The sequence below is a fragment of the Vulpes lagopus genome, chromosome 7 (assembly GCF_018345385.1).
Source record: "Vulpes lagopus strain Blue_001 chromosome 7, ASM1834538v1, whole genome shotgun sequence".
NCBI lineage: Eukaryota > Metazoa > Chordata > Mammalia > Carnivora > Canidae > Vulpes > Vulpes lagopus.
Genome location: NC_054830.1, coordinates 22275664 through 22297478, shown reverse-complemented (window position 1 = coordinate 22297478; position 21815 = coordinate 22275664). Strand labels below are relative to the sequence as shown.

The 21815-nt window shown below is 49.1% G+C and overlaps 1 protein-coding gene across 3 annotated transcripts in view; it reads right to left on the bottom strand.

Annotated features, from left to right (window-relative positions):
• The window catches only part of CACNA2D3 (calcium voltage-gated channel auxiliary subunit alpha2delta 3), an 833484-nt gene extending 813670 nt beyond the window's left edge, over positions 1-19814 (bottom strand). For all 3 annotated transcript variants that reach the window (XM_041762548.1, XM_041762549.1, XM_041762550.1), the window contains exons 1-2: positions 19555-19814; positions 18755-18836 (exon numbers count right to left, since the gene is read on the bottom strand). In XM_041762548.1, the coding sequence (XP_041618482.1) occupies positions 18755-18836; positions 19555-19676 (204 nt within the window). In that variant the 5' untranslated portion in view covers positions 19677-19814. The remainder of the gene's footprint in view (positions 1-18754; positions 18837-19554) is intronic.
• Positions 19815-21815: the final 2001 nt, after the last annotated feature.

The following is a 21815-nucleotide window of genomic DNA, read 5'->3' as shown; positions in this document are numbered from 1 at the left end:
GAGGCAGCACCACCGACTTAGGGGGTGAGTGTATGACTCTCAGAGGTACGAATTACCATAGTGGTCACTGCCCTCCATTGAATTCCTACAACCGCCAGACGCTGAGCTGAATTTTGCAGTCATGATCTATTTAAAAAGTGTTACAAGAGTCCAGTGACATCGGATCACTTAAAAAAAGAGGGAAACAAAAAAAAAAAAAAAAAAAGAGGGAAACCCATCCACAGGTAGCTTCTGGCGCCATGACCCCAGCAGCAGCTCCTCTATTTATGTGTGGCCCAAGCGGCTGGTGTTTCCGGGATGTGCAAGTCCACTTTCCTGTGCTGCTCAGATTATATCTCAGCCCTCCCTCCCCCAGGAGACTCCAGCTCTTCCTTCCTAGCTCCAGCCTGAAAAGAACACAGCATACTTGTTGAATGAATGCTGGCTTTTTTTTTTTTTTTTTTTTTTTGGCAGTTTAAAGCAATTAACGTCATTTAGTTGGGCACGTTATTAAGTCAACATCCAGGAAAGGGTAGATCAGGGGAAATGAATATACCAGGTTATATAAATGTCAATTTACTCACTGTCTAAAATATCACAGAACTTCATCATATGTCAAATATTTTAGTCCCTTTTATTTTTGCCTTTTATATCTAAAGATGATTCCATTCCCTGACACGACTCTCAGAACAAGTCTGTGGTACAGGAATGCTTGGGAAAAACATCAGCAAAAATGGAGAGGAGGATTTACCAGAATGGGATGTCATTTTGGCCTTCTCTGGTATCGGTGTCACTCTGGCTTCCCTTGGCCATTCAGCTAAGTTCACCTCATCATCTACAAAAGTTTGCACTGGTGTAAATCGCTGCCCCTGCTAGAGTCCAAGTACCCTGGTGGGGCATCTCCATATGAGCAGCATCTCCATACCCCCCTCTACTACTGCAGGCACCTGCTGCAGACAGAGGCAGGGCAACATGTGTCGGCCAGATGTACAGACATTGATATAACATGGACAGAGTGCCACCCATCTCCTGGTGGAGCATGCTGGTAAACCAGGTGAGGCCTGCTCTCCTTTGGAAGCATGCAGAGTCTCAGCACTGAGGATGACCTTCACGCTTTATCATGCATAGGCCCAAGGAGAAGCAGCGAGCTGCTCCAAGTCTGTAAAGTGCCAGAGTCAAAGTTAGAACCTGGACCTCAGACTTGCAAGCGGGGCCCTGCCCTCTCTAGCCCTATGACCCTCTGATTGAACCACATCACACCCAAATAGCTAGGAGGGGGGAAAAAAAAAAAGGAAACCAAGCTCAGATAGCCTTAATCCAAATGGTAGGAAGATAAATTCTTGGGAGGAGGTGGAATCACCAAATCAAACTTAACATAAGAGTCACATCTGCATCTGGGACTGGTGGTCTTCCACCCGGATCCTCCATCACTAGCTTCATGATCTTTGGCTCCATTTTCTCAAATACAATATGAGGATAAGGTACTACACATGGGCTAGTGTAAAGATTAAGTCACAGGATCTCTTTATCCACTTGCTCATTCGCCAAACCCTTATGGAACATCTCCTCAGACCAGGTCCTGGCTGTGCCAAAAAGGACAAGGCATTGTTCCTGGCCTCAGAGAGAAATGAACACTTGGTCAAAGAAAGAGATACAAAAACAAGTAACTGCTCAGCAGGTACAATAACAAATACCAGATGCAGAGATGCTCTAAGAGCAGGAAGCTAGTATAACATAGATGGGCAAACTCCTTGCAAACTCCATAAGTGCTAAGTAAAATGCCAGGTGTTTTGAAGACCACTGCTCACCCTGTGCTTCCCAAACCTGCCTCTTCCACTCTCTTCCCTGCCTCTCACATTTCATCCCCAATGCTCCCCATCATGCCACCCACATATTCCCTCTAGCTGGGCTGCCCACATGGCAACACCTGTGACCAACTAAGTTGGCTCCTGACAATAGGAAGAGGCAAATGCAAACATAAGGAAGAACAGGATCACAGTCAGACAGCCCCAGGTTCAAGAACCAATGCTACCACTTATTAACTATGTGACCTTGGTTAAGTCACTTCACTTCCCTGAACCTAAGTGTCCTCATCTAGAAAATGGGGGTATCAAAGTACCCGTCTCATGGGATTGATGAGAAAGTGAAATGAAATTTATACAGAAAGCTTGGCATTGCAACTGGCTGATTAATGTTATCTACCACTATCTATCATTATTATTAAGGAAAACACAGCATTAATCCCCAAATCAATGTTGCCCCTCCCAGAATGAAAATGAACTAGCCTATTATTTACCCTGGTAACACTGAAGGCACTGTTCTTCTCTTCATATATTTATTAGGTTGTAAAATCAATCTATTGTTCACAGCCAGCCTTCCAAAATGAATAGAAGGAACAGAGTAGATTAGAATTAAATAGAATAGAATGGAATAGAATAGAAAAAAATATGAGTCCCATCGAATAGAATAGACCAGATTGCACTGCAGAGAAGAAAGCTAAATAATGTTGCATGAAACTTGCATTGCACATGTGAAGTTGTATGCAACGGGTAGCACTGAACCGTGTATTTCTTTCTTTGGGTCATGGTCAAAAAAGTATGAAACCGGCTGACTTAGGAAAAAATGTAGTTTTGTGCCCAACAGGCCCCTGGGGGAGCAATTCTTGTACCAGGGAGATTAGGAGCAGCCTTTTATGGGAAGCAGATGGCGTCTTTCATATTGATGTTCACCAAACAATTTTCTGCTAAAGGTCCCAGTAACCCATTTGGTAGGAAGAAAAGCCATTGGTGACAGGTCAACAAATTTCTCTCCATCTTACAAATTGGAGAATGGCCACTTCAACTCTGCTCAGTGATTTCTAAATAAACTGCTTCAACAATCAGGCGTGCTCCTGGGTACCTTCTGACTTAAAAGATAAAATGCCTGACTTGTTCCAAAGCCCCCACTTCTACTGCAGAGAAAACCTCCATTCATGCCATGCACACTGAGGGGGCTGGGTTTGGGGACTGATCAGCCACAGCCTCTCGCCCAGGACAGCACAGACTTCACCCACACAGATATATAAGCAAACCACAGTAGGAAGATGTGCACATGTCCTGTAAGCAGGGGAGACAGGGAGTGATTCAGCCTCTTTAGGGGAGCCTGGAAGCCCTCCCAGAGGTGGGATACAAACAGTGTTTCTCAAAGTATGGTCCCTGAACCACCAACAGCAGAATTACCTAAGATATTCGTTAGAATGCAGGTTCTCAGGCTCTGGGCCAAGCTTACTGAGTCCGACTCTCCCAGCGTAGGACACTCGAATAATGCATTTTAATAAGCTCCCCAGGTGATACTTCAGCATGCCAAAGTCTGACATCCTCGAGAGGCAGGGCTCAGCAGTCAGACAAGGGCAACAGGGTCAGCAGTGTGGATGGCGGGACTGGCGTGGGCCGAGTCACGGAGGCGTGACACAGCCTGATGTGCTTGGGGAGTGTGAGCAGCGTGCTGTCACTGAAGCATTCGGGGTGAGGAAGCAAAAGGTGGCCACAGCAGCAAAGGGATTTTGGCACCCAACACAGCTCCACACGCCTCACTGAGTATTCAATGGGTGTTTGTTGAAGCAGGAAGGGAGTGAGGGAAGGAAGGAAGGAAGAAAATATTTCCAACATTTGGTCAAAAGCAAATGTGTTCTCGTGAGTCTGTTAAGACAGCTGAAGATTTTCCCAAACCATGGTGTTCTACCCAAAATGAAGCAATTGGTCACGTGAACCTCTACTGCAGAAAAGGGGAAAGTTGAGGCCTCGGGTTTCCAGACAGGTTTCTCAATGCTGAATAAACACTTTTGTTGACTAAGTGTTCTGTCTCCTGCTCCCCGCACTCAGTGGAGATCATGCTAATAAGAGGAATGTTCCCCACGACACACTGGGACAAAATACTCTGGCTGTTAAAAACAGACACATTGGGGCGCCTGGGTGGCACAGTGGGTTAAGCGTCTGACTCCTGAATTTGGGCTCAGGTCATGATCTCAGGGTTGTGAGATCAAGCCCCGCATCAGGCTCCCAGCCAGGTGTGGAGCCTGCTTGAGATTCTCTCTCAACCTCTCGCTCTGCTCATCCCCCAGCTCTTGTACATGTGCTGGTGTACATTATCTCACTTGCTTTCTCTAAAACAAATTTTAAAATAAAATCTTTAAAAACAAGCACACTGGGGAACATTTTCTCCAGGTGAAATCCAGGCTTCAATGTGGCTAGATCGGAGGAAAGGCTTTGCAAGAGCTGGCTTCCAGGTTCTCCACCCTGGAAGAAGCCCACTGTGGGACATGGAGCCTTCCTTCCTTCTGTGGTCTACATGCCCTCGTGAATGCACAAGCTAGCAGTAAAAACGCCAGTGCTTCAGGCCTGGCCTGTTCTGATTTATGGTGACACAGGGCATGCCACCAGGTCCGAGCACCCAGAGCCGGACAGACTGGTTCCCAAGATCTGGCCCCACTCGGAGGTCCTCTCCCTCCGCTCTGAGTAGTCAGTCTCAGCAGGAAAGTAGAAGGTGGGCTTCAGATTATCATCACTGCCGGGGCCACGTGGCAAATCCAGGTGTGATGTGACACAGGGTACTCCACAGAGCAAAGACCATCTGAGAAAGCCTCACAGCCTCCACAGAGTGACGGCCGAAGAGGAGCGGGATGGAGACTCCTCCGTAAGCCGCAAAATGCAATCCAGTTGGGCCTGATATTAGGGCAAGTGGGACCGGAGCTGAACGTCTTCTGGCAAAACTGTCCCCCATTAAATCTACATAATCTAATTCCCACTTCCCAACCAGCTGCCCCCCTCATCTCAGAGGAGCTGTGCTCGGTGCAAGCTTTCAGCACATCCAGGGGCCAGGCCTGGGGAAGAAAGCAGCCAGCCACACCTGCAGGACACAAAAGCAAATGCAAATCACCCCGCCAGGCTGTATGGCCTGTCGCATGGTTCCCTCCTACGTGGAGGTGGGGGAGCCAGCCTTGCAGGCTGCAGCCAGGACGCTGTCCAGGAGCCGTAGCACTGCCCTGTGGATGCCGCAGTAACACGAGGCGGACGACAGCTCCCAGCTCCCCTCAAAGCACACGCAGGAACCCATCCCGGGTGATAGAATAAAGAAACCAATAAATAAACAAATGCAAAATACAGCCAGCTGCACAGAGAAGGTGAAATCAAGCCCAGCAGACACTGTGCGGCATCGTGACGCCAGCAGGGCCTCGGAGAAGGTGAAAGGGATAGAAATTAAAATTCCCATTTCTCCCTGATGTCCCTGGCAATGTGGCATCCGAGCACTTCATGGAATTAGCTGCCGCAGCTCCCTAATTGCCTTTGCCGGGTTGCCTCCCCCAGGTTGATGGCGGCGGCTGCGGCAGAGGCCTCATCAGTCTCGCCCAATGCTCCTCCTGCACTGGCGCGGCGCTGCGGTGCTCCCGCCCGGCACTGCGGTGCTCCCGCCGCAGCTGCTCAGCCCCACTCCGCGCTGCTGCGGAGGTGCCAGGACCCCTCAGCCGGGCTGGGAGGCTTCCAGGGGAGACTCGGCAGAGTGTTCGGGATGCTGCCGGGATGCTCCCTGGGGGCGAGGAGGGGGTCGCAGGCTGGAAGAAGTGGGGACCAGCTGGCTCGGATGTCTGGCAGTCCCTGCTGGCACCAAGAGCGCTGTGGGCGAGGGACCCGCCTGCAGGGCTCCAGAGCTGGCTTGCCTCAGCCAGGAGGCATCCACGCCTGATGCTGGGGATTCATAAAAGCCAGCACTATAGCATAAGTGGGGAAAGAGATGTGAAGGACCCGGTTCCTGGCCTGTGCTCAGTACTCTTCTTATTCTGATCACCAGCATGTGAGTGCCAGAAAGAAGGTTCTTCCTTTGTTTCATCTGCACCTCCCACAAACGCCCCAGTCATCCCACCCGAAGACAGCTCCACCATGCTAAGCGCCGAAGGAGGACCCTCTCCCAGCAGAAAGAGCAACTCTGCCCTTGGGGAATTTTTAAGGTCTAGCTACCTGCCTCCTTCTTGACACCCCCCTCAGAGAGAGATAAGGGGGTCCTCAGGATATCGCTTAGCTCCAGGACTGCCAGGGGCACGAGCAGACCTGCCAGACTCATCCCATGCAAAACAAAACTGACCCCAGTGGGTCCAAGGGCTATGGCCTTCAAGCTAGCTGTCAATCAAGCAGAAAAATAGAACTGTGTTTCCCCCCCCAAGAAAAATAAATAAATAAATAAGCACCAACAAACACCCGGGAAAGATAAGACAAAGAATGAGCCTATCAAAAACCAAGAAGTTGAAACTAATGGAGCACGAAGACACAGCTAATCCTCCCCACCTCATTTAACAGGGAAGGAACCTGAGGCCTGGAAGTCAACCCAAGGGACACACTGGGTCTCCAAGCCAGACCCATCTTGTACCAGGGTCCTCCACATGATCCTCCATTGCCATAATGGAGAATACAAAAAGGGAAGCTGAACCAAATTCAAGAAGATTCTCAGAAAGGCTTCTTCAGAGTCAGACCTGAAGTGGAGAGGGCAGGCTGACCCTCAAAAGAAATCAAAAGGCAAGCCACATCATGGTAGTATAATAAAAGAGAAAACTGTGAAAAGCTAGAAGGTTGACTGGGCCCTCCTCTCATCACTGCCCCCCTTTTAGCTGTATTATGAAACCAAATGACAACGCATCCAAATAAGACTAAGAATCTCACAGGACAAAAGACTAAGGATGAGGAAGAGATTTCCACCCATGGTCCTAACGAGCCAATAACAGGCTCAGACCAAATCATGCTGGCCCTGGAAATACCCAGGTGCCCCAGCCCAGGCACCTGAACAGGACTCACAAGACCCAGGCTCCAAGCCTGCCTTTGCCACTTGGAGCTGGGTAACCTTGGGCAAAGTTGCATTCTCTGTTTTGGCTTCTGTCTAAAATGGAGGGGATGACAGAGCCGACCTCAGGAGTGGCTGTGAGGAATTAAAGAACACAAATAAAGCACATGGCACAACACACAAAGCACATGCATTGTTGTTATGATTACTGTCTAAGACACCTCTGTGGAGCTCAGCGGTGGGCAGCTTTAACACCAGGCGACCTGATGTTAGCTCTCCTCCAAGCAGACGAACTGCTATCTCCAGCAGCCAACACGTCCTGGTAGGCCAGAGCATCCCTGGGGAATGATGACAGGAGCCCACCTTTTCTAAATGCTTCCTATGAGCCCCTTATTGCTAAGCACCCTGTGTCGACCTCATTTGGACTTCTCAGCTCCACCCTAGAAGTTATCACCATCGTGTCCATTTCACAGATAGAAACTGTGAGGTTTCATGACTGACCTCTCAGGGTCATATGATTAATCAGCGGTAGCACTGGATTCAAAACTGGCTTAATCTGACTCAGAGCCAGACTTTTACCTATACGTTTCTGCCTTTCCGAGACCAACCCTTAAAAGTCAGTTTTTTAAAAATCAATAATCCCTCATTTCTTTCTATTTTTCCTAACATTCATAGGGCATTTGTTTCACAGAAAGAAAGAAAGAAAGAAAGAAAGAAAGAAAGAAAGAAAGAAAGAGAAAGAAAAAACAAACAAACATGAAAATCTTGCTATTTAAGTAAAAAATCCAGCTGTGGCTTCATAATTCTGAAATTCCTGTTGTGCAAAATGTATATTGTTGGCTTTTTCAAAAGATTAGTGAGCTGTGAGCCCTTTCCTGAGAGGATTACATCTTATTTCAGCGTGACCAGATGACTCCTGATGCTCTGAAACACTCAAAGTTGGCCGCAGACCTTGGGATTTTAAAGTAGACATCAGTTTTTATTCACAAAAGAAAACAGGTCATGTATATTAAAACACACAAATGCGCACACACACACACACCTTTTACTGGTTGTCTGACAGGGGCACAGGCCAAAACTGAGAAAAAAGAACAAACTTCAGCATTAGCATCGAAGAAAACAAACGACCATCACTGGGGCAGAAACCTGTGCCCATGGAGCTGTTTGTACATGATGTGATCATATTGTGTTAATAGAAATTTCACTGATAATGAAAAGTGGTAGGAGACCAAGAGGGAAGCTATATATTATGACTCGTGGCCAAAGATTACCTACTTCCAATGGGTTTATTGCCTCCTACACCCATTGTTCTTTTTACAATATTTTTCCGCCTCTGCCTCAACAAAGCACAATAGAAAAGGCATTATGGATGGTGCAGGTACAAAGAGCCAAAGCCCTGGCCGGGATTTCTGACTACCCCCCTGGCTTTGCAAATTACAGTACAATATTATAGCAAGCACAAACCTGAATCCCCAAATTGCCCACCTTTACTGTACAAGGGACCGGATTAGAAAAATTTGGGAAAGAAAGCAAAAGAAATCGACCTCTTTGAGGACATAATAAACGCTTTTGTTTCCAACCGTGCCCTTGTCACATGAAACGCATGTGCCATACATTGTTTTAATTTTATGAACTCATCACAGGGTCAAAGTGACTAAAATTCCAGGAGTCTCTTTTGCTCTTCATTAAAAATGAAGCGGGACACTATAAATGAGAGAGTAGCCAGAGAAGTAAGGCTTCCCATGTGCCACATATTGTTCTAAACTACTTCATGTGGGTTATATCATTTAATCCTCCCCAATGCCCTATAACACAGGTGCTTTTATTATTAGTTCTGTCTGGCCGATGAGCAAACCAAAGCCCAGGGAGGTAAAAACTAGTGACTGGCAGAGCAGAATTCAACTCCAAAGCCCATGCTCTTTTTAAAAATCTCTTTTCAGCTGTGCATGCTCACTGTAATAGGAATCTAGATTTTTCTAAAACCAGACACTTGGTTCCCTCCTGGGAGCCAAGAGTTAGCAGCTGTCAAGAAGGAAATATGCAGGGTCAAGTTTACATCATGGGAAGGTCTAGACTCGGGGGAATTCCACAGGCCAATTACACCTTTCATTCCATTTTAATGCAAAACACCAAAGTCTCAGGAAAATATGTCAAATCATTAAGTATATGACACCACACTTGCCATATTTAGAGACCTGAGCAAATAGATGAAGAGCAGGTTTGACTTTTCAGGGAAAACACGAAGGGAAACGCTCCTCGGCTTTTGCAGAACGGCTGAAACCTCTTGTCCTGGCTGAGACAGCATCTTGCTTGGGGATCCCACAATTGTTCTCTTCCTTGGCAGCTGTGCCCTCCAGGCTGTGAAGAGGCGTAAGCTGCCCGACACTGCCACCTCTCCCCCGCCAGCCGGGGCCAGACCAGCCAACCCTGCCCGATCTCCCCTAGAAACCGTTCCTGTCCCACGGCAGGCACATGCACATGCCCATGCTAGAGGTTAGAGAGTCCTTCCTAGCCTCACCGCCCCAAGAGCACACATCTGAATACCCCACCTGAAGTCGGCACATCTCGGGGAAAGAAAGTGGCGGGGGCGCTGGCATCCCAACCTACCCAGCCCTTTTCATCCTGCTGTGGTCCTGCGGACCCCGCTGAAGCCTGTGCTCAGGTGGTTTCAGCCCACACAGGTGGCATGTGCTATAAAGAAGAATCCCAGGCTGGGGGGCGGGTGGGGGTGGTCAAAACAAACCATTGTGAGTCCCAGCCCCACCACGTGGCCGGCTGCTCCACCTCCCTAAGCTGCAAGACCCACCTGCGAGAGGTTGGTAATGTGCGTCACCTCCAAAGAAAACCGAGGACCATGTTATATGCCTTACATGATCTGCTTTCATACAAAAACTGCTTGGCTCATACTAAACACTCATAAGAAAAAAAGTCCATTTCCTTCCTATACAGCCCCCACATCCACCATCTGTTTACCTAAGCTGGTTATGACCTTGGTGGATTTCAAGAAGCTGCCAGTACAGCCAGACTCTGATGCTCTGTAACTTTCCTGGGCACTAATGGTTCTTGGGCACTCTTCAGAACTACCTGGGCCAAGTGGAGCTACCACAGATCTGCAGGTTTACTTTTATTCTTAACTTCTTACCGACTTTCACTGCTGATTAGAATGGCTTCATGCTTAAACAATTTTGTTAAAGTTATGCAGCTACAGTAACACCCTCCCCACACCATGATTTCAAAGTATTGGTGCCTATGTTTACACAAACAGGGGTGGCCCGTGTCACTCCTTCAACATCTTCAAGGAGATCAGCAGAGGACTGCAGATGCTCACAAGCCAAACACAACAACAGAATGTGCCAAGCAAGCTCTAAAGCAGAGGCGGGCAGGGCTAGAGGGAAGGGCCAAGGGACACGGGATGCCCTTCAGTGCCTCCTGAGACTTGGGGGCACATGGCAGTCCCCATGCATCACTGCACCTCCTTGCCCTGACTGGAGGAAAGACCACCAGTGAGGTGCCCTGTCTCCTGCTTGACTCCAAAGCCATGTGCTGCCTCCACCACCCCACCCCACCCTACTCGACCGCTCGCTCCAGGGAAATCATTGGGAAAAGTCTAGTAGGTGAGATTCTCATGAGAGGAAATGCCTGGAAATACTATCCAAGAGGGCATCTGGATTAATGCATGCCCATGGCTGGCTCCTGAATGCACCCCCACACCAGGGGGATTTCTGGACGCCTGCACTCTCTTAAAGTTCCAGCCACTGTCAGAACACTGGGGCACACTCAGCCACTCCTCAGCCTGACCCACCACCCCCACAGCAGGTCAGAGTCATGGAGGCGACAACAGGGAGACCCTGAAGCAGTTCTTCAAGCCCAATTCCTTGCATGAGGGGTTCCTGTACCCTCACAGAGTAGAGATCCTCAAGGAGAAGAATGAATGTCTGGGCAGAGGCTGTGCCCCCACAACCTCCTCCCCACTTGGGTCCACTAGCTCCTTCCCATCAGGCACCAGGTGGAATCACCTACCAACACACCAGTACCCTGCACTCACCCACCCATTCATGCACTTGCTCATTCACCCAGGCACACAACTCTGTGCAGCCAGTCCCCACAGATGCTCAGCGAAGCTTCCCTAAAGACCTTCTATTTGTATCATGCAACCAGTAATGACCTCAGCAACTCCCTGGCAGGAGCCTCTCAGGTGCCAGGCACCATACTAAGTGCTTTTTGTACTTTATTTCATTTAATCCTCATCACAGCCTATCATGTAGAAGGTGTGGTCTCCTTTCACATGTGAGGGTACAGGTTCAGAAGTGTTAAACAACAAGGCAACCCAGCTAGAAAATGGCAGATCTGGGACTCCAGTCCAAGTCCCTCTGACTCCACACCTGTCTTCTCTGCTGTTAGCCCAGGCTTTCCGCTTCTGAAGTCACTTCTCAGCAGCTACCTCATTTAATCCTCCCAAATGCCCATGAGCCATGAGCACAGGTATTGACCACATTTTTCTCAAATAGGAACTGAGGCCCCAAGACAGGTCACACAGAGACGAGGGGAAATTGCAGCACAGTGGCCAGGTAAACAGACTCAGTCACCTTGGAAAGGCTGCTTAACTTCTGGGAGCCTCAACTTCCAAATCTGTAAAATGGGGCGAATGGTAGTCCCTGACTCACTAGGTTATTGGGAGAATTTAATGGGAAGGCATATATAAAATCCTTAGGACAGTACCTGGAACTGCAGAGTGAATGAGCAAACACTACCTGTTTTTACTATGAGATTAAGCAATTTACCCAAATCCACTCAGGAAATGCCTCCAGAAAAGATGAAAAGACAGATGTCACGGCTCCTAGGCCAGTGACCTCTCCTTTAACAACACTGCATCTCCAAAGACGCGAGGCTCTGAAAATGTTCCAAGCTCTCCACCTATTATGATGATGAACAAAGACGGACAAAGGACACCTCCTAGACTATGGCCCTGAACGTTCAATTAGGCTGAGAAGACTGAACTACCCATGGAGGGGGAGGGGGAGGGGAGTGGAGAAAGCCAAAACGAGGAGGGCCTGTCTTTGTGGGGGACCCAATGGGCCCAGTGCTCGGATGCTCTGCTGTCATCATCTTTAAATTCTTCATAGTTTTTGAAGTCAGAGTCCCCTATTTTCCTTGCTCATTGGGCCCTGCAAATTCTGTAGCTGGTCCCGGTCTCAGCAGATCCTCAGTTTCCAGCTGCCTACACGATCTCAGGTGCCAGGTGCCCTGGTTTTGTATCAGCACCCTAGTTGGCTCCCTCAAGCCACACTCTCTAGCAGCCTGAGAGGACAAGAATGGTCTTTTCCATCAGCAGGCAGCATCTGGCACATTCTGTGATGAGCGGCATCCACTTTTATGGGCATATGCAAGCATGCACGAAGTTAATAAGTATAATGGTAATGACAAGTGGGAGCCCCGAATATCAACTGGCAGAGGCTTCACCTGATATGGATAACCAGAGGTCTGTTCTGTGAACCCACAGCCACTTACGGCCTGCCCAGCTTGCCTGCTCTGATCATTTACATGGATAACAGCTCTTTTAACCTTGGGAGGGTACCATTTTCCAATATCAGGTGCCAAGATAAACACACTGAAGTGCACAAAGTGAAGAAACAGCCATCTATTTCTTGTCAAGAGATAATGCTCTCCTTTCCAATATTGCCTTGAAATGCCCATTAATAGTTTGGCTATTCTGAGTTATTTTCATAATCTTGATTTGAGGTCACCAGGAAGCTATGCAACATACAAATTTAATACACCTTATAAATTTAATGCCTTATTTAAACAGCCTTGGAATGAACACCCAATGAGTGTTGTTCAAAGCAAATGGAAATTGAAATGTTTACCCTTTATTGAAAACACACTGGACTCTTTTCAAAGTTGTATCAGTAAAATAACTTCCTTCTGAAAAGCAGACCTGCTGGCTATGCACATAGAAATCCCCTAAAAATACATCAGCTATGCATATGCCTAATCCGTCAAGGGTTAGTTGTGGTCCAGGGCAGAGGACTGTGTCACAGAGGGGTCTTTGGGCCGGCTTGACATTTCAGGAACAACCACCTCGATGTGCTGGTCACTAAGGACTCGGGAGAATCAAAGGAAATCAAGCAGCCCTCCTCTTCCTCGATATCATTTCCTTCTCTTGAAGAAGCTAACTTTTGTTTAATGGACCAAAGAGGGCTGATAAAGATTCTGTCAATGTTTCCAGAAGTCTGACGCGAGGAACTCTTTCTCTTTCTGAATGATACACAATAGCATGACTGTAGTCACTTGAGATAAAACATAGGCCATTATATCTCTTGTATAAAAATTGCATTAAAAGGATCTCATATGCTAATTCATATGCTGGCATTTACAACATCTATTTCATTTTTTCCTCAGTCTCAGCCATAGCAAATCTCCCAGTCAGATCACAGTGTCCCAGGGAACACAGAATCTGCTCAAAATCTGTCTAGAAGATGCTGTGGGTCTCAGCTAAGGAGGCAATTTCAATAAGCACTGTGACTGCAAAAGACGGAGGACCCCGGGGCACCTGGGTGGCTCAGTGGTTGAGCATCTGCCTTTGGCTCAGGTCGTGATCCCGGGGTCCTGGGATCGAGTCCCGCATCAGGCTCCCTGCATGGAGCCTGCTTCTCTCTGTCTATGTCTCTGCCCCTCTCTCTCTCTCTCTCTCTGTGTGTGTGTGTGTGTGTGTGTGTGTCTTTCATGAATAAATAAAAAAAATCTTAAAGAAATAAAAAAAAGATGGGAGACCCCTGACAGATGTGAACACGGATAAAGAAAAAGCCCTTTTGTTGGCATCTATGATGGTAAATGTGAATGAATGACAGACCAGACACAAAAGATCCTGGTGAGAATGTACGCTTCTTTATAGTAAGCTCACCACATCAAGTCATGGACTGATCAACGTAAGTGTGAGCACCACCACCACCAACTGAGGATCCATCAAAGATCGAAAAAGGCTCAAATCTCAAACTTGCACCTCCTTAAATATGTGCTTCAGGCTACAGGACAATTAAATACCCAATGAGGCCACAGGTCCTTGGGGTAATGAGTCCACATTTCTTTCACTTTTATTCATCCTCATACCCGGCTTTCTTCATCACAAAATGGAAACATTAATTGTGTTTCCACATGCCCGACAGATTTCATAATTGTTAGGTGATTTGGTACTCGTGTGTTTGCCTAAAAGCACACTGGTATTAGAAGAAGATAAAACACCAAATGAAATAAAAAGCCAGCATCATATCACCATAGTAATTGATCAAAATGATAACTACATTGAAATAAAAATCTGAGTTTGCCTCTGACAAGAAAACAATGCCTCTATTTTCATTTCCCTTAATTTTGACTAACATCTGTAAATCTAGCAACAGAGGCTGCAGCAGCTCCTAATGAGAGAAGAAGCAAAGCAGAAATATATCTGGCAGCAAAGAAATTTTGAGAGGAAGAAAAAGAAATGAACAAAAGGAGCTCACACAAAAATTTAGCGAAGCCATACAAAAAGAACTTTATCTGGTCGGCAAGGGACCGTGTGTGAGTTTACAAATGCAACAGTTAGATACACGTGTGGGTAAGATGCATCACTGAATTCCAACTGGTTCACCCTGTTCCGCTAATGTCCTGGTGACTGGGATAATGAGACCAATAAACTGTCCTGCAAGACTGAAAACTTTCATTTCTGAGATTTCAAGACTTTCAAAAATAAACTGCCAAAGAGAAGTCCAGGAATTGAAGTGGTGGTGCTGTGAATTAAAGCGTTGGCCATTGGCGGCGTAGGTTGAATGCATTAATCTTGCAGAATGACAAATAACCGTGTTTACTCAAAAATGTTCAGCGAAGTAGCGCCTCCCCTAGAAAAACAATCTGTAGAGTGTCAGGCTTCCTACAGGCAGCACAGCACTGCTACCCAATTCCTGATAAGTGAATACTCCTATTTAATTATTTAAAGGTCCATCGATTTCCACATTGATGAAAAGTCATAATTATCAAAGTGGGTTAAAGAACCCACCTTTCACTTTGCTGACTCTGTCTTGTGGAAAGAGACATCACGTTTATGTATTAAAGCTGCCCTCTCAATAAATAGTTGATAACGCAAAAACCTGGTTGTGCATTCCAAGAAGTGCATGTTTGGTACGTGATGCATGAGGCATCCAAGGTAAATGTCCATTATTTTCCTAGCGCTGATGGCAGAGACACACAGAACCTGTATTTCCGCTGTGTATTTATCATCACGATTCTGGAAAATGTAATTGGAACCCTTCATTCCCATAAACAGAGCAACCTCTGAATGCGGTACTAAATAGAATGAAAAACCCAGCTTCTACACCAAATTCTTCCTAAGGAGGATGGAAACGAGAACCACGCCACTTTAATACCTTGTATTGTGAGTGTTCGAGGCGTGGAACCCATGAGTTTAACAGCCTAGGTTACAGGACCTACTGGAATGCTGGGCGCTGAATCCCGAAAGAGAGGTAATAAAACCGTGTCTCCCCCGAAGAACCCAAACAATGTGCATTATCTGAGGAAAATGAAGCAAGCAAGAGGCAGCTGAATACTGGCATGAATATGTCAAATAGGAAAGTTAATTAAAAGTTGAAGTGAATTGAAACCTCTGCAATTTCTGCCAGCTATGGAAGGCAGGCAGGCGGGGTACAGACCCACAGCGGGGTACAGACCCACAGCAGCGAGGCAGCACTTCCCTTTGAGGGGCCGTTGTTCTGTAACAACCTCTCGAGATCTACTCGGAGTCCAACATACAAGTCTCATGTTCTTCCACACTGTCCTGAAAGCACAAGCACGCGAGTTTGCAAAAACACGCTCACGGTGTTCTACAAACTCAAAAATATCCTCTTTTAAAGAAACTAATAGGTTGCTATTCCTGTACTCAGCAAAGACAAAAAGGAGGAAAAAAAAAAAATAGGGAAAGTCTGGCAGAGAATACCTAACATATTATCATAAGCTAAAACAGTGAAAGCCGTGGTATTAAACACAGAAACAATTGGGGAAATACTCTTCTTTTTGAAGCCATGACAATGAGGTACATTGTTAAACACTTGTATTTATGTTGATGAAGTCACCGATAATTCTACTAGCTCAAATTATATTATCTAATAAAAACCTTACCAAAAATGGCAGTTTTCCCAGTCTCCAAACACCTTAAAATAAACAGCCAATTGTTATTTGACTTTGATTCACGGTACCTGTTTTGTAAAGTTTTTGCCTTGGTGCAGAAATTACTAAAATCCCCATTCTAAAAGTGAACATACTACATTAATTCACAACATGAAGTGTCAACCAGAGAAACTATACAGAATATATAAAATTGTACAGTGGTATACAGTATGCCTACTTAACTGAAACTCAAATTTAAATGTCCGTGCCTTGAAAGTATAATTACAGTCTGTTATGCAACATGCATGGTATTGTCACCTTTGAGTCCCTTCAATACAGGGACTATATACAGTGTTAACTTCATTTTTTTTCAGCCCAGTTTTTTTTTTTAAACTCATTTTGAGAGTATCTTAATTGTTAAGGAGGCAGTGATGTGATGGAAGGATGCATAGAGTTTTGACTTAGAGGAGTCTTTCCTCATGCAAATGGCCCGAAACCTGAAAACAAGCGGGAGAGAAAGGCAACTGTCTGCCTCCTTGCTTTTCCAGATGATGTTATGCCTCCAACACTCTGAGCACCTTAGATCTTTTCTTATACTTTCATATGCTCTGAACTGTCTAAATCAATGGTTTTTTGCTAATTTAAAAAATGCTGTCGTATTTGGAGGCAATGGACCAAGATGGCCAAAAGGTACCTACAAAAGTGCTCCCCAAGTTGTCTGACACGCTCTAGCCATGATTCATGGAAGTCCTTGCCTATCAAGCCAAAGCCATAGGTGTCTCAGGACTCCATGGCAGATGACTGCATTCGAAATGCAAGAGCAGGTATCTACCCTGGAACCTAATGCTGAGCAACACCCCACCTTCCCCTTGCATCAGATTACAAAATGCCAGGCAACAGCAAGGAATGACAACAAAGCCATAAACAGCTGGAAATAATTACACAATTGTCAAGCTGCAAACATGACAAAAGCAAAGCTAGGCTGGTGAATTCAATATCAGAAAGGATGCTGATGAGAAGGTAAGAGAAGCATTTTAGCTGTTTCCAATTTGCTATTACAGAGTAGCCAATAATATGGCTGATGGGGTTTTGTGCAGTGTGTGTGTGTTTGTGTGTTCGAGCGTGTGTGCTAACTTCAGAGAGAAAGAAAAAGCTTTTCTCCTGCGCTCCTACAAAATGTGAGATAAAAGATATGTAAGCACAACCAAGAAAACCACTCACAGGCTCTGAAGGGATACTTTCAGAGTTGCTACGACTCAACTACAACATGCAGATGAAAAATATTTCCTTAAAGTCATACAAAATGTTCTCTTCTTTAAAAGCATAAGGAAAATACACAAGGATGCAATACAAGCAGCACAACAGTCCAAAACTCTTCACGTAAAACATCTGACACGCAGGCGAAATGCCAAAGCAGGATACAGACTGGTCCAGATTCAAAGAATACTAGCAGGAGAAGCAATTCCTACAAACTGACAGGTGGCTCACAGGTATATAGATTATCATTTTTCATAAAGGCACACCGCAGCCTCAAGTTTTTTTTATCAACTGCCTGTAATTCAACGAAATCCTTCCCCAAGTGAGGGAGCTGAGCAAACAATCCTTCCACAGTTTCAAAGAGTATGGCTATTGGCGATTTTTAAGAGTATCTTCCCTCATTCCATTGTGGGCTGATGCCTTATTACGATATTTGGATTTCATGTGACAAACTGTTTCATATAATGTCCCCAAAAACGCTACTCTCTGAAGTGGAATGCCATAAATAAAATACGTACTTGGTTACCAGGCAGCATGCATAACACATATGTTACATTGGCCCAAAAAGCACATTTAAAAATGCTTAAAAGTTAACTTGACAATTTAATCTGTACCCATTTTCAGAGAATTATCCCCTAAAGGCCAATTTTATTTTCTACCTTTGAGAGAATACTTAGATTGGTCCCGTTGATTTGTTAACTTGGGATTCTTTTAACCCCTGTCATCATTCCTCCCGGTCTATTTTCTTTTTCTTTTTCTTTTTCTTTTTTTTTTTTTTCTCGGAGGGGAGGGCAAAGTACCATATATCTCACAAGGAAATTTTAAGCATAATGCTGCCTGTTTGAATTAAAATTGATGCAGCTTCTGATAAAAGCCTAATAATCAATTCTCCATTCTCATTACTCTCCGGAATTATACGCACGCAGACCAATTTCTTAAGTTTGTGGACTGGACTACTCTCCTAGGTTATTACCCGGCAGTGCAGCTGAGTGGAAAGATAACCACATTCATTCTCCTTATCTGTAATGATGTAATGCATCCCAGCCCTGGGTCTAGATGATTGGGGAATAATGGGATTGTAGAACGGCAGGGATGACAAACAATAGTGCAGCGGCTTTCTCAGAGGCGCTGAACCCCCCCAGTCTCCAAGGCAGGCAAGGTGAAAGACATCATAAAGCAGGTACTGAGGCTGCCCCTTGGAGGAAGTTAGCATTTTTTTGGCCAGAGAAGCATCTGTCCTCACACAGTAACGGCAACAGCGGCACTAGAAGCAGAGAGCCATGCAAACACACTCAGTTTCCCAGCCCTGGCCAGGACAGTGCCAGTGAGGATCCTGCTTTTTTTCTTTGTGTTTGGAATCAAGTGTCATCTAAAAATAACCAGTTGGTGGGGAGAAATCACCGCACGGTGCACTGCCAGGAAACAGGGGGATCAGAGGCACCTCTGATAACTGATGCTGCTCGGGGTTCACGTTTGTTTGGAAAACTAAATCTGCCTCCATTTTCTGTGCTGGGAAAAAAAAAAAAAAAAGAAAGAAAGAAAGAAAAAAAATCACCGCTTCCTGCCACCCCAGAAACCTTACCTTTTGCAGGAGCTGCGAGCCGGAGTACTTAGCGGCAATGGATTTGATCTCCCCACCAAAAGCAGAGGCCCAGAGCTTCACCCTACAGGGAGAAAGGGCACAGGAGCAAATGTAAGACCCGTGTCCTCGGCAACACGCTCGCACACACGGGGCTGTGGCTGGAGGAGCCGGGCGACAGAGCATTGGAGGGAAAAAAAAAAAAAAAAGATAGCAAAAGCGCCTGGGTAGAAACTGCCAGCACCAAACTGCAGAGCGCAACGCGGGAGGGGGCCGAGGGGGGTCACATAGTCCCAAATGCGCAAAGTCTCCCGAGCTCCAACACATCACCGGGTTCCAGGTGAATAACTGCCTGAGAACTTGACCACCCAAACCGGCCATCGCCTGGCAAATACTGGTCGGAGGAAACCCCCCCCCATCCTCCCCACCCAAAAAAAAAAAAAAAAAAAGTGAGATGATGGCAAGACGGCAGAGGGAGAGTAAACAAGCGGCCCGTGGAAGTTGGATCCGGTACACGGGCTCCAAAGTTGGCGCCGTCCCTTGCGGGGAGCCCGTGCAGGTGTCCGCGGCCGACCCGGCGGGAAGGCGAGGGCAGCCCCGCGCAGCCCCGCGCAGCCTCGGCGCCCCCCGCGCGTCCCGGGGGCAGGTGCGAGGGCGAGGCGGGCGCGGGCGCGGGGGCGGGGGCGGGGGCGAGGCCGCCGCGGGGCCGCCCGGGCCGCACCTGCAGGCGCCCCAAGTTGGGCGAGGCGCGGCGGGCGGGCGGCGGGGTCCCCCCCCCGGGCGGCGCCGGCGCCGGCACTTACACGGAGAGCGGGATCTGCTGCTCCGAGCGCGCCGCGGCCCCCAGCGCCGCGTAGAGCAGCGCGGCGGCCAGGAGCGCCCGGGGCCCCCGGGACGCGCGCCGCGGCCAGCCCGGCCCGGCCATGCTGGGCTCCTCCGACTCGGCGGCGGCCGCGGGGAGCTGCGCCGGGCGGCGGCGAGCGCGCTGGGCTGCCGGCTCCGCGCCGCCCCGCCTGCCTCTCGCGCGCCGGGCTCACTTGGGGAGCAGAAAAGGGAGCGGGGGGCGGGGGCGGGCGGGAGGCGGAGGGAGCGAGCGAGGGCGGGAGAGGGAGCGGGAGCGGGAGCGGGCGGGAGCGGGCGGGGAGGGGGCGGGGGCGGGGAGCGCGCCGCGCCTCGCGCTCGGCGGCCCGGGGAGTCCGGCGGGAGGCGCCGCGCGGGCGGGGACTCGCAAACTCCGGTGTCCTTGGCGGCGGCCCCGCCCGGCCACTGCGGCCGCAGACTTCTCGGCAACTCCGCAGTCCGCCGCCGCGGGCCGGGCAGCGGGGGGCGCGCGCGGGGAGGGGCGCGGGGCGGGGCGGGGCGGGGCGGGGCGCGCGGGGCGGGCGGCCGGGGAGGCCAAAGTCTGCGGCGGGGCGCGGGGCGCGCGGGGAGGGGCGCGGGGCGCGGGGAGGGCGGGGCGCGGGTCCCGGCGGGGAGCTGCTGCGTGGCCGCCCCTCCGGCCGCGGCGCCCGACTCGGGGAGGCGCGCAGGGCGGCGCTGGCGCTCCGGCCGGGGCTCGGAGCCCGGGGTGCGCGCGACTGCGGCGGCGGCGGCGGCGGCCGGGCCCTGCGGCCCCGCGCACTCCCGAGGTCCCGGGGAGGCCCTGCGGCCCCGCGCACTCCCGAGGTCCCGGGGAGCCCCGGGGCCCCCCGCGCGCCCCGACCTGGCGGCTGGTCGGAGCCCCCCCGGCCCGCGCGCGGCGTCCGGGGCGTGACCGCGAACTTTGCGGGGCCCCCCGCGCCGGCCGGCAGCGAGGACCGGCCCGAGGGAGGCTGAGTCATCCTGCCCCGAGCGCACCCCGAGGGGCCCGGCGAGCCGCGGGGTCCCCGGTGCGTCCCGCCGCTGTGCGCGCCTCCGCCCCCCCCCCCCCCGGGACTGCGCTCCGGCCTCGGCGACCTGGGGCGGCGGGGGAGCCCGCGAGGCCGCCCCCGCGCCGGGGCCCCTGGAAGAACGATGCCCGCGGGCGCTAGGCTTCCTCGGACGCGGCCGTGCGGGGCCCCCCCACCGGGGCTCGGCGCCGACACAGGCCCCACCGGGGAGACGCCAGGTGCGTCCCCGCCCACGGCAGCGTCCACAGTCTCCACGGATGACTAACCGGTTATGATGAATTCTCCGCTTCTGTGCACACCTCCGGTCACTGGAAGCGTGCTAGCCGGTCCAGACCGAGCCGAGCGTGGCCTGACCCCGGGGCACGGGGTCCCGATGGCTTTGCTGCTCAAAGCGGGGGCTGGCAGAAAATTAGGTCTCCCGGAGCTTTCTTTCTAAATGAATGAATGAGTGAATGAGGGAGGGAAGGAGGGAAGCATCCTCGTCCTCATCCGCAAAGCGCCAGTCCCCTACCTATATGGTGTCTATAGATGAGCCCTTCGTGCATGCACTCGCTCATTCATCCGGTGAATTGTCAAGCATCTGCGTGATGGGATATATGCTCGAGACCCAGGAGCCAACAAATGACACCTGCCTCAGGGAGTGGATATCTAGCCAGGGAGACAGGCTGTATTCAAAAAGCCATAACATGGTCAATACATAATGATGAACTTTGACAAGAGGTCGAGGACAGTGCATATGAAGAAAAAAGTGCCTGTAGCATCCATAGTATTGTTTTCCCTATTAGCTGATAGGGAAATTGAGGCACAGCAAAATTGTACAGCTTAGTCAAAGATGAGCAACCTCTGGACTGCTGGACTGTATTGAAGGTCACTTGAACACCGAGGTCACGATGACGTTTTATAAAGTCATTATGCTCTGTCACCCTGAACGTCACAGGCATTCTGGGCAACTGGAATGTAACCAGGAGGAGAACCCTGGCACAGGGAATCACAGTCCCAGGAGGTGACATCTTAGCATTTATAACCTTGGATCGCCTTATTTATGATAACAAGAACCACTGTAAACAGCATGATGCATAATATGTTTAAGATGAATCCCACTAAACACTTCTTACTCTGTCAAAAATAAAAATATTTAAACTATTTGATACCAAGAAATTCGGAGCCCAAAGCATCAGAAATATTTGGGGTTTGTG